The 15,369-nt window shown below is 37.2% G+C and overlaps 1 protein-coding gene across 9 annotated transcripts in view; it reads left to right on the top strand.

The window, feature by feature from the left end:
* SUN1 (Sad1 and UNC84 domain containing 1) overlaps nucleotides 1-15,369 on the top strand; it is a 60,600-nt gene that overhangs the window by 9,189 nt on the left and 36,042 nt on the right. For 7 of the 9 annotated variants that reach the window (XM_084640971.1, XM_084640973.1, XM_084640978.1 and 4 more), the window contains exons 2-3: nucleotides 7,033-7,129; nucleotides 14,104-14,298. In XM_084640971.1, the coding sequence (XP_084497097.1) occupies nucleotides 7,053-7,129; nucleotides 14,104-14,298 (272 nt within the window). In that variant the 5' untranslated portion in view covers nucleotides 7,033-7,052. The remainder of the gene's footprint in view (nucleotides 1-7,032; nucleotides 7,130-14,103; nucleotides 14,299-15,369) is intronic. The other 2 variants (XM_084640976.1, XM_084640977.1) reach the window with 1 other exon arrangement.

The raw sequence follows: 15,369 nt of genomic DNA, 5'->3' as shown, positions 1-15,369 counted from the left end.
TCCCTTTCTACTCATCCAAAACAAAATAACACCTGAGCAGAAGTACATCTCATGGTTATAACATGGTTTGATTTATCTGCACAGGGTGGTTTAAAATGTCCTAATTTGCTTCAGCCAAAATAGCTTCCCTTAGTAAAGGGACAGAACCAACTTAATCACTTGTCTATTCTTTATAACGTAGAATCATAGAATATCAGGGTTGGAAGGGACCTCAGAGGTCATCTAGTCCAACCCCCTGCTCAAAGCAGGACCAGTCCCCAATTTTTGCCCCATCCCTAAATGGCCCCCTCAAGGATTGAACTCACAACCCTGGGTTTAGCAGGCCAATGCTCAAACCACTGAGCTATCCCTCCCCCCATGAGGAGGATTCCCCCCCGGGAATCCTTGAACTGGGAGGGTGGTGCAGGCTGTAACCTCACACCAAGGACTGAAGGTAAAGGTGTCTCAGAAGAACAGATTGTGGATCATAGGAAGAAGAGAATGAAGGATCAGGGATCCACAGTAATATACCTTAGAGCTCTCCAGGATGCTTTTGGGAAATCATTAGGGGAAAAGGTCAGAAAGGAGGCATCTACATCAAATGGAGATCAAGATCAAAGGCCCTGTCATAGTAAAGAACCTTGCCAATCAGATGGCAACTCAAGAAGTATCTGTGCAGTTTCAAGGCATGAAGAAGATCAGCGACCTCCGCTACATTCAGACAGACAGAAAACTTCAGTAGATGAAAACAATGCTTGTGCTAGTTCAGTTAGCACTGGATAGAGTAACCCCAAAGAACAGTATGTGGATTACAAAAGGCCAAACATTGCAGGACCCTCTCCAAACTTGTATTTGTGGATGAACACAATTCAAGTTCAGAAGAAGATACGCTGGAAAAGGAGCCCTCCATGGGAAGTGATTGGTCTGATGTGGATGAAGTAGAACCTTTAGCTAGGTTCTCCCAGGAGGATTCAGTTCCACATCACAATAGGCCAGTTATTTTGGAGACTTCACCAGTTATAACTGATTACATAACGTACCCTGCTCATCTGTACAGTCACCCATGGGGTGACTTTGTGAAGTGCTGGACAAGTAGTCCAAAACCACCTAATCATTCATTTTCAAACCCCAGTGAGTTTACTTCTTATTTAGGTGGCTCAAGTAGCAGTCATCTTTGTGATATTTCTGTAGAATTTGCAGCAAGCACTCCTTCCAACATATAGTTAATAAAATTATTAAAGTTGAGACTGTTTGCATTTGATGAAACTTTGTATAAAGTCAGTCTCCTCTGCTGTTTCACTAGGTCCTTCAGTGATTCTCAGTCTTTCTAAAAAAGAAAAGGAGGACTTGTGGCACCTTAGAGACTGACACACTTATTTGAGCATAAGCTACAGCTCACGAAAGCTTATGTGCAAATAAATTTTAGTCTCTAAGGTGCCACAAGTCCTCCTTTTCTTTTTCTGGATACAGACTAACACAGCTGCTACTCTGAAATCAATCTTTCTAGGCTACTGTACCCCTTTCAAGAGTCTGATTTGTCTTCTGTACCCGAGTTTCATCTCACTTCAAAACTACTTGCTTACAAAATCAGACATAAAAATCCAAAAGAGTCACAGCACGCTATTACAGAAAAATTGCTTACTTTCTAATTTTTACCATATAATTATAAAATAAATGGATTGGAATATAAATATTGTACTTACATATCAGTGTATAGTACATAGAGCAGTGTAAAACAAGCCATTGTCTGTATGAAATTTTAGTTTGTACTGATTTCGCTAGTGCTTTTTATGTAGCCTGTTGTAAAATTAAGCAAAAATCTAGATGAGTTGATGTACCCTTTGGAAGACAGCTGCATATCCCCAGGGGTATGCGCACCCCTGGTTGAGAACCACCAGAGGGGGAGCAAAACACTTAAAAATAAGCAAAATACTATTCCAAAACTGAAAAATTGGCTGGGGAACTCAAGGACCAATATAATATCTGAAGTTACTGTTTACCCATATCTTGAGAATGAGTACATTTGAAGCTAACTTTAGGCTCTCTTCTTTTGCATGGAGGGAGCCTAAGACAGCCTGCCTTCAATTTTCTAAAATAGGCTATGTTTGTTGTTTGAAACCTGACTATAACTGGCAGTGTGACCACAATAAAAGATGAGTGGTTCTCTGCCCTTCCCCTTCTTTCATTTCTTAGTTCTTCCAGAAGTTGGTCCAATAAAAATATATTAGGTCTCCCACCTTGTCTTTCTGATATCTTGGCACCAATATGGCTATAACTACACTGCATAGTCCTTCTCCTAGCAGTATCAGTAGGGGATGGGGAAAGAGTTTTCTTCTAACTACAGCTACTAGTATACATCCTGTCAATGCTTGTTGAGTTACAAGGCTGCACTCTTAACTCTGGAGACTCAATATTGTTGCAGTTTCTAGTTCTTGCAGACTTGTGAATTGAAAGAATGAGTCCAGATCTAAATCTGAGCTTTCCTCACTCTGTACTCTAAATGTAATGTCCAGTGGTATGCTGCCATATTATTTATTACATAGGTTGTGATCCTGCAGCTTTGAAGCGTCAGGCATACTGCTGGCACTTCATGTTGCAGAGCACCACAAACACTTCTGTATGCTTTCTTATTTATAAAATATATCAGGGTGGATTGATTTAAATCCTGATTTAAACCACCAACTGGAAAGCTTCCATTTAAATGATTAATTTTAATCAGCTTTTCTGTTTGTTACTTCCTAAAGAAAGGTGAATTCTCACTGGTTGATACAACTATTAAAACGTTGATTTACAACTAAATAGAGCCTTTACGCTAGATGTAGTACATCTTTTTGCTACCTAGAAGGGTACACTTTAATAATATACATTTATTTAAGCAATTACATAGCTTAATATTTTCAGATTCTTATTAATTGTATATTTTAGTATGTTAAAAAATGGTGAATGATCTATTGCTTGTTTACTAGATTTTTTTTTTGCTTTTCACTTATCAAGCTGCATTAAGATGGTAATAAATTTAAACACATAGCATATAAAATTTTATTTTTATTAAACAAAACAACCTTTAAATGTTTTGGATACATACTTTTCTGTTATCAAAACATGTTTCACATTTACATCTAAGTGATTTTAATAAAGGAACAGAGGGATTAACAAATCAGTGAATTAAACTGATTATTTCATCAGCCTGGGAAATTTTTCAAATATGCCTAAGTGAAAGTGATTGGAGTGTAAGTTGCTACTCGCCTCATTTTCCAGAGACTTAGGCAACAGTCTCCGAAGTTGCTTAGGCTGTCCTGCAAACTTTTAAAACTAGATCTCAACCCGTCTCCTCATTTTTTATTCATAGGTTAGAAAAGGGAGACAAGTTTTCCTGTTTTTTCAACTCTGCTGATTTCTCAACTTTGAATGAAATGAAGAAAATATTATTTCTGTGTCTGCAGAAGAGGCTGCTGCTGTCCAAAGCTGCACTTACTCTGATTCCATGTGCTTAGCTAGTGACTTCGGTCAGTTCAGTGATGTGACTTCCTTTAAAACATCATCAGCAAACATCTACTGTGGGAATAGATTACCTCCAGCCCTGACATTTATTATGGTTGGCATGATTGATGGGTGATGATTAGGTGTCCATGTCATTGCTAAAGAAGATGCTGCTGCTGTTAGGCATCTACCCTGGTACTTTGGTGTTCGATCCATCTCATTTTCTTGCCAATATTCTATCTTTTTCTTTACTGCCTGCAATTTAACTTTGTTGTTGAGTATTTCTCTCTTCAACGTCTTTGAAATTCTTTTCAAATTTAAACATCAGCAACACAGTAGCAATCTTTTCTGCAGTTTGTCCAAGGCTATGGAAGTAGATTTTAGTATACTCAGCGTATCTTCTGCTTTTCTCTTTAGTCCATTGTTGACTGCTTTATCATACACTAGCATAGTAAAAAATGGTAAGCAATCCATAGGAATGATGCAAAAATAAGTTTACTAACTGGTTGATTCAGATGTGTCCACATCATCGTCAGGCCTTGCATCTTTGTTGCACTGTTTGCAATTAGCACATGTTCATTTTTTACCCAGCAGTACAGGAATTTATTGAAAATAAATTCCCAAATAGGGTCTTTTTTTATGACTTACAGCCATGGCAGGTTTTTTCCCCTCCAGTTCCCAGGTATTGAAATAAGCACTAGAGTTTGTACTTGGAAGAATATTCTTCTTCCACTGCCCTGCTTTGACATCAGTGTTGTTCCTTTCTGGCTGCACACTTGGCTCCGTCTCCCTTATTACATGACAAAAGAAAAACAAGAGAACTAACAGTCCAAGACTTCTGCTCATGTAACCCACATGCCTTTTGCACCTGCAGTATTTTTTTTATTTAGGGATAGAGAGAGGCAGTTGAGAAACTAATGGATTTGTTTGTATCTCTGTCTGCGTACGCAGAGCAAGGCATTTTACTTGAAGTGCCCATAAAGCATCCAGAAGCAAGGGCAGGTAGTTAGAGGGCAGATCAGTGTTTCTCCGGGAGCTGGAGAATAATTTTTCTTGCTGGGTGGAGTCCTAAATATGCACAGCTTGAGAACTGAGCCAGTCAGAACTCAGGCAGTGAGAAACAATAAAACAGGAGTAGGAGGCCACCCAGGTGGGCTCATGGATGATTCTGATGAGATACGTGATGGTGTCTCCTGGAGTCAGAGACTGGGTCCCAATGCCTGTGATGAGTTTGCTGGTCTCTTGCACCCAGTAGCACAGCACTTTAACTCAGATTTATTGATAGAGGCTCATGGATTCAGTATATTGATTTTTTTTATTTAAATCTTTTAAGAGATAATAAATGTAGGCCTTAATATATTTTGTATTAAATTCAGATTCCATTTTAAACAGGTTTATTTTTTAAAAAAAAAAGAAACTTATAATTTAAATAAAATAAAAATCTGATATTTTAATTTTTTTTTAATTCAAAAAAATCTGTTTTTTAAATCTACTGATTGCATAGCCTCTGGCCACCTTTTACTGAAAACAAAACAATTGCATTCTATATGGTAGCTATCCTACCCAAAAACGTATGAGCCATCTCATTAAAAAGCCAGCAGTGCTCAGTCAAAAAATGTTCCTTATTAAAAAAACAAACAAAAACCAATCCAGTCAGGTAAAAAGCTTGAGAAAACAGATGTGCTCTGGAACAGGAGATCTAATAAGTCTTGAGTAGATGTCTTCTCTGAAAATGCCGTATCTTTGGTCTCCAAAGGCCAGCACAGACACTATAGAAGTATGGCAGCTGATTTGGACTGCCAGGACAATCTGTAGGGAGATGTTTGCTCTAGGAACTAGGGACCATATCTAAATCAGGGAATTCTAGCAAAAAAATTCCTGCCAGTTTCTACTGCTGGTTCAGCTGCAGTGATGGAACTGGAGCGTATACATGGCTGTAATGGCTTCTGGTATCTGTTACCACCACCACAACGTCCAGGACTATATTTCAAAAGCCTAGTCTCCTCTTTAATTCTTGCAAAAACTGTGCCTGTATCTTTGACCTACAATTGTTTGTTGGAGCAAATAGGTAGTTATCCAACTACTGCTATGTCCCCAATTTATTTACAGACACAAATTGCACGTGCAAAAGGGGAGACCTGTCTGAAATTTTGGGTGTAAGTCAGTGTGCTCAGTGCTTGATGCTATTCTTTTATTCTGGTTATTCTCACGTTATTTCAGGCTCATGAATACATTTATCTAGTCAACTTACTGAAGTGTAGTGCTTGAAAGAGAGCAAAAGTGTATCTTAAAATTATTGTTGTAAAATTATTCTCTTGCTTATAATTCCCTTTTTTTTTGTCCACAGATAAATTATTGCAAGTTTAGCAACTCTCAAAAATAGGGCATTGTAATGGAAATTTTGGCAGACTTAACTATGTTGACATGAACAGCACCATTGCTGTAACAACTGCCCAACATAATCTAAAAATAGAATCTCTTCTGCCTTGCTAGGGAGTCTTTCTAATAAGAAGGATCTTTAATCCCATCACTAATTCAGCTTTTTTTTTGCAACAGGTTTTATCCTTCTAAAGCATGGCTTGCATCATCTTTCTTCCCCCATGCCCGTAATTATCTGTGCTGCTCTACAGATCTGTGTTATAACATCAGATCTTCCTGGGTGCCTTATTTGTTACCGTTTTGGTAATTAGCATGAATTAAAACATTACTTCCCTACTCTTACTTCAAGACACATACAAATTTTAACCAGATCTTTAAAAGTAGTACCTTCAAAAACCTTAACTGAAAGAAGCTCAGGAAAAAACACTAGCTGTGTGACTCAGATTGCTGTTGGCTCATATGCCTGGGTGTGTACATGAGTGTTTTTACTCAGGAGACAAGTTTAGCACCAATTACAAAATACTGAACTGCCCCTCCTTTTATTGGTTTGTGTTTTTTTTTTAGAAAGTGAACTCAGAAATACTCTCTATTGTTTAGTGAATGATATTCAAAAGACTTCTAAAGAAAACAACTTTCCTGTATATTTAACTTACAAGAGGATTAGGTGGCAAAGCATCTAATAAAAGCACTTAGGAAATAATGTGTAATTGGAGGGCTGGTCGTTGAGCTACTGAGGATATTTTAAAGGTATTACTTCAGGTATTGTAAAATCTCTGTTTTGTTTTTTAATAGTGTAGCATAATATGGGATCTGTCAATCACTTGGAAAGTGGTGTGTTATAATTACAGTGACGGCAGCTTGACATATTTTATGATGGCATTCCACAGAACTCAGTAAATGCCAAAAAATAGACTATCTAGGTCTACGCAGAAGGAAAACTGTCCTCAAGAGGAAACAGATTAGGTTCATGCAGCTTTGATAAGGATATCTAGCAATAGCAGTAAAGTTTAAAAAAAAAAAAAAAAAAAAAAAGTCAACTTTGTATCTTGGAATGCAGTTCTTTGATGCCAGAAATTTTTTCTACTGCAGTATTTGCAACATTCCATAACACAGGCTGAACAAAGCAAGGGCTCTCTTACCTTGAATTCAAATACTTTTAAACCATTGCATCACTTTATTTTCACCTTTTTGCAGTATGATTTGAAACAATCACCATGGATTTTTCACGTCTACACACGTACACCCCACCCCAATGTGTGCCAGAGAACACTGGCTATACATATGCACTCAGGTGAGAATTTTTATTTCTTCCGGATAAATTATAAACACTCCAAAATGTTGTTAATCCTAGAAACCTTGGCTGTCATGGTAAGTAATTACTTTTTAAATACGCTTTCTTTAAAAAAAAAATCTACAGTGTATGTTATAGATATTAATGTCTAATCTTGTTTCCTCTCTGGAGATAAATGTACACATTAATTTGGAAAATTGTAAGTTCTGGACTAACAGGAGGGTGAATGACTAAGATAATGACTCATTATTTCAGTTGCTATGAATACACTGGCCTAACCCTGCACTTAGATACCATTGTTGTCTTGTTTATGATGTCTTAAAAAAATTCATACATGGATCTGTTTTTATGGCTTCATTGCAGTTAATCAAAATAACTTATTTGTAAACCTTATTAGGATAAGCATGTCACTCAGAAAACAAATATGTAAGGCCCATTAGTTATAATATGCAATTGTTGCGACTCCAGTAGATGACTGAGTGTGGAATTCCACCCAAAGTAAACCATTCATTAAATTTCCGCAAGACCGTTATTGTAGCTATAACTCTGAATTTTGGTGAGCTAGTTGTTCGTAGGGATATTAAACTGACCACTCTGTGGTCCATTTTTTCATTAGCTAAATCACTTCACATTACCAAAGTTACTTTGATAGTATAGTTTCTGCTCCACATTATGCAACTGAAAGGAGAGACATAAATCTTCCTAATCATAAACCCACCTTTTAGATAAGCATTCAAGATTGCTTAAGCAAATCTGCTTTCTAAATTCAGGAAAGTATCTGAAGGATATGTAAAGGGGATGAAAGGAGATATCAGTCTTAAACCTGTAATAAAGTTATGTATCTTTTTCCTATCAAGGAATATTTTTACTTAATGAAAGTTAGTGGAGGATATCTTTACACTTGCATTATAAACAGCAGGGTTATCACTTTCAGGGTGGGGATGGGGATTTTAAAACTTGCTGTTGGGGCGGGGGGGGCACTGGGAAATTCACATGATGAATGAAGAGCTGCAGACTTATTGTTGAAAGAATTTACTTAAAAACAATTCTGTACATTCTGTAATCGTATACATTTTCTAGTTATATTGAAAAATACATGCACAAAATTAGAATCTCATTTTTTCCTCCTGATTTGAGATACTGTATTCTTAATAATCACCTTAAACCAAAAGTCTTTTTTAATACCTTTGTGTCCTCTCCATAAAGCTAGCTTCTTTTGAAAATAGAATTGTAACTGGGATGAGGGGGAATAAGTAACTCTTGGTGTTATTCCAGGAAACTGAGACTGGTTTTAAGTTTGTTGTGTTGTGCAGGCCCAAGTGTCTTGGCAGAGAGGCAGTAATTTAATTTTTTCTTCTAAAGAAAAACTCAGTGGCTTGATAAGCTTTTAGTCATGACCCTTTTTACCTCTTGGAGGTGTTTGATGACCTCTCCCTTCCCCACCCCATCACGGGTCCTGATTTATGGTCTTTACTCCAGCAAGACTCCCAGTGAACTAGATGGGGAGTCTTGCTTGAGGAAGGACCACAAGATTTGATCAGGCCCTGATGAAAGGAGTGGTAGGACAACTTGAATATAAGAGGGTAATGGGATGCTAAAGGTAAATTGGGCATTTTGCTCTTTCTATATAGGTGAAGATCTTGTAAGGATGAGATTAGTTCGGTCTTTGGAGGGTATAAGGGGGCAAGGGAAACTTGCTGTGGCTGCACAGCATCCCACTTGGCTGCTTTCAGTCACTTTACATATTGTAGGTAAACAACTGGCTGAGGGAGGGTTTGATAAGATAAAGTTTGGCAATTCATCTATTCTTGGAGGCATCAGGCAGCTTTGGTTTAAGATGTAGCAACTTTCATAATACAGAATCTTATTTCAGAGCCTATTGCAGGAAAGTATCTGTAAATGCTCTAATTGTAATTTATAATAAAATACCATCTGAAGCTTTGGCAACACTTGAAACATTAAAATAGGGGAAGTTGGCATACTGAGATCTGCATTCAAGGTCCTGAGTATAAACTTCAAAGCCTGTTAGTCACTTCAAGGCCTGTTGATTGAGCAGGACTTCACCATCTCAGTCTTTGCATGCTGAGGTCTTTTTATAGTATATAAAGATTTCTTTGCACAAGTCTGCCATCCTCAGATTTAGTGATACTTGGAAAACCCTACAGAAGGGAGGGTGCGCAAAACTGCTTCCTTATGAGTGTTAATTTTTAGCTTTATTTTGCAGGGTATTTGTATTCATGTTGTTCAGATTTTTTTTTTTTATGCCTCCCTCCTCATTCTGTCCCGTCCCTTTCCCCACCCCCAATGGTCTCAAGGTGCTTTACAAACACTAAACTATCCCAGAAAGATAGCTTTTATAGCATACTCATTTCACTCCTGGGGAAAACTGAGGCAGAGGAGTTAACTTGTATATTCTGTGCAAGCTGAGAACAGACAATAATGTTCAGTAAAAAGTAGGGAAAATCCAGATACTACAAATCAGTCAATAGCCTCAGTTATGATTTATTAATAGGAGCCTCCATTAATACTAACAGGAATTACTGCGTAATCCTAAATGTTTGCACCTGTACTGAGAAAATGGTGATGTACTAATTAGTATTCTATATCTTGGGCTACATTCAAAGGAACATTTAGAGTGATGTGTCTTACAACTTTCAGCCTTCCCAGCATGTAAATTGAACCTCAGATTCTCACCCCCTTGTTAATGTGTAATTTACAGACTTTAATTAGACTGGCTTCCAAATTTAGCCCCGTTTCTTTCTCAAAGGATTTGTGGTTCTGACAGTTCAGGTGCGTTTCACCCTCCGTGTGGAAAATGGTACAAATGGTAGTGAAAGGTTTTGGTTTAAAGTAGACATTCACTGGGTCTTGAGAATAAATGTATGCATCTCTAACCTGTAGACAGGAATCTTGTACTCACTGAGCTTAAAGATCAAATACATTCAATCCATACTTCAGTAAATTAACACGAACCTGAAAATATCAATAATTAGAAGCAGTACACTGATTGAGAATAGTCTGCTTATTTTGTCTGGAATAGGGCAAGGGAGTAACTGTTCCAGGGCAAACTTGTCACTACAGGTGTTTATCCATGCTAATGCATTTCCTAACCAGAGCAGTGATATGCTGATAATCTACTTGCTTGGAAACTTAGAAGTATATGGTTAGTCCTTAGCTCACATATATCCACTGGAATTGTTCTCCAATTTATTGCTAGTGGACTGGAGCTGCTTTACCTACTTCATTGCAACTTCTATAAAATAAGAAACTATCCCAAAGAACACTTGAAAAATGGGTCACTTGCACTGCCCTGTACACAAAGCTAAATTTATGGTAAACTCAGTAGACTAATTCTGATTCTGCTTAAACCAGTATAATTTAGTAGTTAACTCCATTGAGATTAGTAATTTTATGCCACCACTAGTAGATGAAAGCCCATGTTGTCACATGGGTGTAATTCATAATTGAGGCGGGGGAGGGGGGAAGAGGCTGAAAATGGCTGAGAACTTAAAAATTGAGTGGTAACAGACCTCAAAACCCAGTAATGCTTCAGCCTGGGGCTATTCTGAACAGAAAGAGCTTTTGGCCCTGCTTGCTGCTGCTTCCATCTCTTCACACTGATTGTACAGACATAATAGCCTTCAGAATGACACTCGCATTCCTGGAATCTTTTTAAATAGTTTTTAATCTATCATAAAGGGTGGGGGAAGTGTAAAGGTAAGACTACCTATGTAATAGTGAAGAAATCTATGAGCAGCTCAGAAAGCATATATAGGGGCAAGAGTTTGCAATGTCTTCTTTGAATTCCATCACAACCAAGTATAACCTAGCATTCATATTTGCTTCTTGCTAGTAGGTTTATTTCTCTAGGCAGTAGATATCTAGCAGATTTTTCAAGCAATGATATACATTATGTGAAAAATAACTTGAACACCATAAATTGTTCTGTCATACATAAGGAAAGCTTCAGTGGTCTCCCTAACAAGAAAAACAAACCCTCCTCCAAAATATGGAAGTTGCATCTGGAGATGGGAGACTAGACTTCGAGGTATTGTCCATTTGTGTCACTGAAGTCCAAGATGACTTTGGTTTATTTAAGAAGTGTAGTAGCTCTCTTAATACTAGAGTAGAGCCAAAATGCAAGTGTTATGTGTTGTTTTTTTTTACTTAGTGTGAAATTCAGACCTTAAAATTGAATCAGTACAAAACAATCCCGTGATATTAAGATCTGAAATAAGTACAAGTATTTGCTAATGAAAACAAACTAAAGCTAGTTACAGCTGTCGTTTGTTCTGTGTTCTTCTTGTGAATTAGTTATCTGTAGTATCACTGGCTGAAGATGAATAAAAACAGATGCATAGTGGCAAGTGCAAATAGCAAATCAAATCGCAAGAGCCATTTGTTCAGGGAAGTCCTCAAATTAATAATAAACTATTGAGATCTTTCTAATCTTCCATGATGAAGGAATGAGTAATAGGGTATACTTTGTTTCCTAGGTAACTTTTCTTCCCTCTTTAGATGTCTTTGTGTAGCTTATGTTCAACTAACTTTAACTACTCTTGAAAGTCCTGTAAGTATCACAAATTTTGACAAAGAAGAATGTAAACTAAACGCTGGGGCCCAAATTTTATCTCTCACAAGCATCCTTTGCCCTGCTATAATGAAATTCGGAGGGGAAATTTGATGTTAGGTGTCTGATCTAAGTATCTAGTGCAACATAAGTGTGTGCAAACAAACTGCATGATGTGTTGTCTTGAGCTGAGCTTGGGCTTCTGTTTTACACCTGGATTCAGATGTCCAGAATCACTACAGATTCTGCTCTTGATTTATTTGTACAGAAAAGTGACTGCAGTAGATGAAGGTTGTATTGTCTCTTGAAAGGCATTTGCCTGGTCAGCCATAAAAATAAGAAAAATGTATATGAAAGAGGGGCTACTTCTGACGTAAATGAAACAATGTACTCCTAACTTTTTTTCTTATTTTTGTATATTTTAGGGTGATTTTAAAGGTGTTTATTGACATTAGGAAAAAGTTAATCTTATATCTTGTAACTTGTGTTTTTTTAACATTTGTAATTTTTTTTTGAGTTGTCAATTTAAATTTGTATTTATTTATTATATTATGTGCAGTGGCATCTGGATAAGACACTGTTAATAAACTGAGTAAACCATTTGGTTACAAGGTTATAGGTAGAACAAAAGGTGTAAGTATCCTCATGCTTGTTGCTACCAGCAGTGTTCAGAGCAGATGCAGAGAAACTGACCCATTTCTGGTATATCTCATAGAACTGGTCAGAAATATACTCCGGGTATGTCTATGCTACGATGCTGCAGCTGCACACTGTAGTGTAGACACAGCAACAGAAGGGGAGAGGCTGGTGACATGCCGGTGTCTACACCAGTGCTTAGGTTGGCTTAACCACATCTCTCGGGTGTGAATTTTTCACACCCCTGACTGTTGTAGCTTGGTGGACCGAAGTTTTAAGTATACACCAGGCCTGAGGTAATTTTGCCACAGTTCTCTTTTTCTGGAATCAACTTTGTACCTGGCCAGTGGCCCAGCAGAGATTACAGACTTCAGTGGGACATTCCCCTGTAACAGTTTGATCTTGGAATGAACAGATACCCAGAAAATTTTAACTGCAGGACATCTGTATTACATGCATACAATCACGGTTTCTCCAACATCTAGTGGCATTAGAGCCTGGTTTCTTACTCAAACAGAATAGATAGCTATAAAATGTCTTGAAGAGTCTAAATAATGAATTTCCTTCTTGTATAAATACAAATCTTACGTGCTTTGCACCAAATCTGTCTCCTGTCTTAGAGTAGGGCATACTGTTACTCACTTTTTTTCCCAGGTAGTCTCGAGACCAAAACTGCCTAGAGCATGCCTCTCCTAGTTATAGTTATCTCTGTGCGTGTTTGTTTGTTTGTAAGAGAATCAACAAATCTAGAATTCTGTTTGTGCATTGTTTCAGTCTGCTTCAATGCTAAGAGTATAGTTTTGAGGAAACAATTCAGAGCCTCTCTGCATGTAAACTTACATCATTTGAAATAAACCAGTTAGTTAAACTAAACAGGTGCAAAAGGACACTCTTATTTCAGTTTAGCTTAGACCTGTTTTTAATTCCTTAAACTAAACCAACTAAAAACTGTCCACAGCCTTTTGCACCTGTTAACTAAATTGGTTTAAAAAAAAACAGTTTGGTGAAACTGGTGCAACTCTGGATATATGTGCCTATACAAATGTTCAGCTTAAGTCCTCATTTCTTATGAATAGTTTAGAATCATAAACTTGCCTAGCATACAACTCTTTAGATATCAGCAATTACTTGAGCTGGGCCAAAATGTTTGCAACCTTGGTTTAGAATTAGAATGTGTAAATATTTTCCCACTGTGTCTTAACTCAAATTTCATGATGAATTTTAACAGGGTGGAAAAATCACGTCTTGGGTTGAACCTAAGCATGACACAAATCAGCCCACTTGGAATAGAATACTTGCTTCAGCTTTAGTTCAGAGAATACTTCCCCAGTAACTAGAAAATTCTGGACTTAATTATTCATAGGATGTGAAAGTATTTTGATACCGTTACAGAGGGGTTCTCTGTAAAGTGCTGTTTTTATTTGCTTGTTGATATATATGAATCTGCTTATCTAAACCGTACATACAGAAGTATGCAATTACTTTGCTAGTAACTTTTGTTGGATGCTTAACAGTGTTTCATAGGCCCTGATCCTGCAGTAAGAACTGCTTACGTAGACCCCTACACCCACACTGAACTTTGCTGAAGTCAGTAGGGTTCTGTGTGGATGCTGGGAACTGCTTGTGTGGTTCTCTGGGCAGAATGAGGACTATGGTGAGGATAAGTTGAATCTATAAAAACCATAGACTTTTTCTTTCGGGGAGGAAATTCTGATACATTGAAATGTATCTTAAAAACTGTTAGTGTACAGCTTTATTTTTATTTTAGTTCAAGTTATTCTTCAACTGCTCTGGATTTTGAGACTGAACACAAATTGGATCCAGTGTTTGATTCTCCAAGAATGTCAAGACGCAGTTTACGCTTGGTCACTTCAGGATATAATGCAACAGATGATGCCCAAAATGACAACATTCATAGCAATTCCTATATTGGAAACGTATCTTTGTCAGATCAGTCATCCAGGTAAGCAGACTTTATTTTTTTTATATATTTAATGCAAGTTACCTATTGGCAGATTCTAGGTTTGCCCATTTAATCATGTATCAGACAAATAATTCGTTGCTGATCCAGAACTCAGACTTAATGTTGGAATGTGGCAGTGCGAAAGAGACTCTTCGATTTTTACTGTAGTAAAAACTGAAATAAACTTATAATTAAAGAGCTTAAATTGCATGTTTCTCAGTCTTGTGCAAAGGGAATTTTGTCTTAATCTTAGACAGAAAAAACAGCTGAAAGGAAAAAGATGGTTTCCTCTCCTCCTCTTATTAAACATAATTTTCAACAGTAGAACGAGGACTAAATTTCAGCTTTGTTGCATTTTGCTGAGATAAGAACTCTGTGGCCAATGTGCTGTGCACCAACTCAGTAGTGCCAGTGGCCTTTTTTTTTTTTTTTAAATCTGGTCTTCGGAATACTTGCCTTTGAATTATTTTGCCAGTGAAACAAACATTTTTTGTTCTGTTAAACATTTTAGGACACAATGTTGACTGTGAAATTAACTATATCTTAAATGAGAAGAGTGACTGTAATAGAAGCAAATTTATGATCCTAACTCTATAAAACTTTTTCACTTGTTCAACTGTCTGCATTGCAAGTAATCCCCTTGACGTCAATGGGACTACTCACTCACCTGCTTAAGATTAGTCCCACTGAAGTCAATGAGACAACTTTACACACTGCAAGTAACAGGTAAATCAGTCTTTCTAGGATTGTGGCCTAAATCATGAAAATTCAGATGAGAAAACATACAAAGGTGGCTATTCTTCATAAGAACTCACTAGAGCCCTTAAATGAAACTGTACACTGTTGATAGTTACTCATCTGATAGTCTAACATATAACATTTGGGTATATGAATCATAGGGTTAGAAGGGACTGCAAGGGTCATCTAGTCTAACCTCCTAGATATGCCAAACTCTGCTATACAAAAATTTAAATATACAATTAATATTCAATATGTAATCTAGAGTAAAATGCCTGAAATGTTTGCAGTTGGATATATGCTGAGAGCAAGGGGAGACAAACCAAATGTTCA

This window comes from Lepidochelys olivacea (assembly GCF_965140295.1).
Source record: "Lepidochelys olivacea isolate rLepOli2 genome assembly, chromosome: 10".
Classification (NCBI taxonomy): Eukaryota; Metazoa; Chordata; order Testudines; family Cheloniidae; genus Lepidochelys; species Lepidochelys olivacea.
This window is presented reverse-complemented; position numbering and strand designations above follow the sequence as displayed.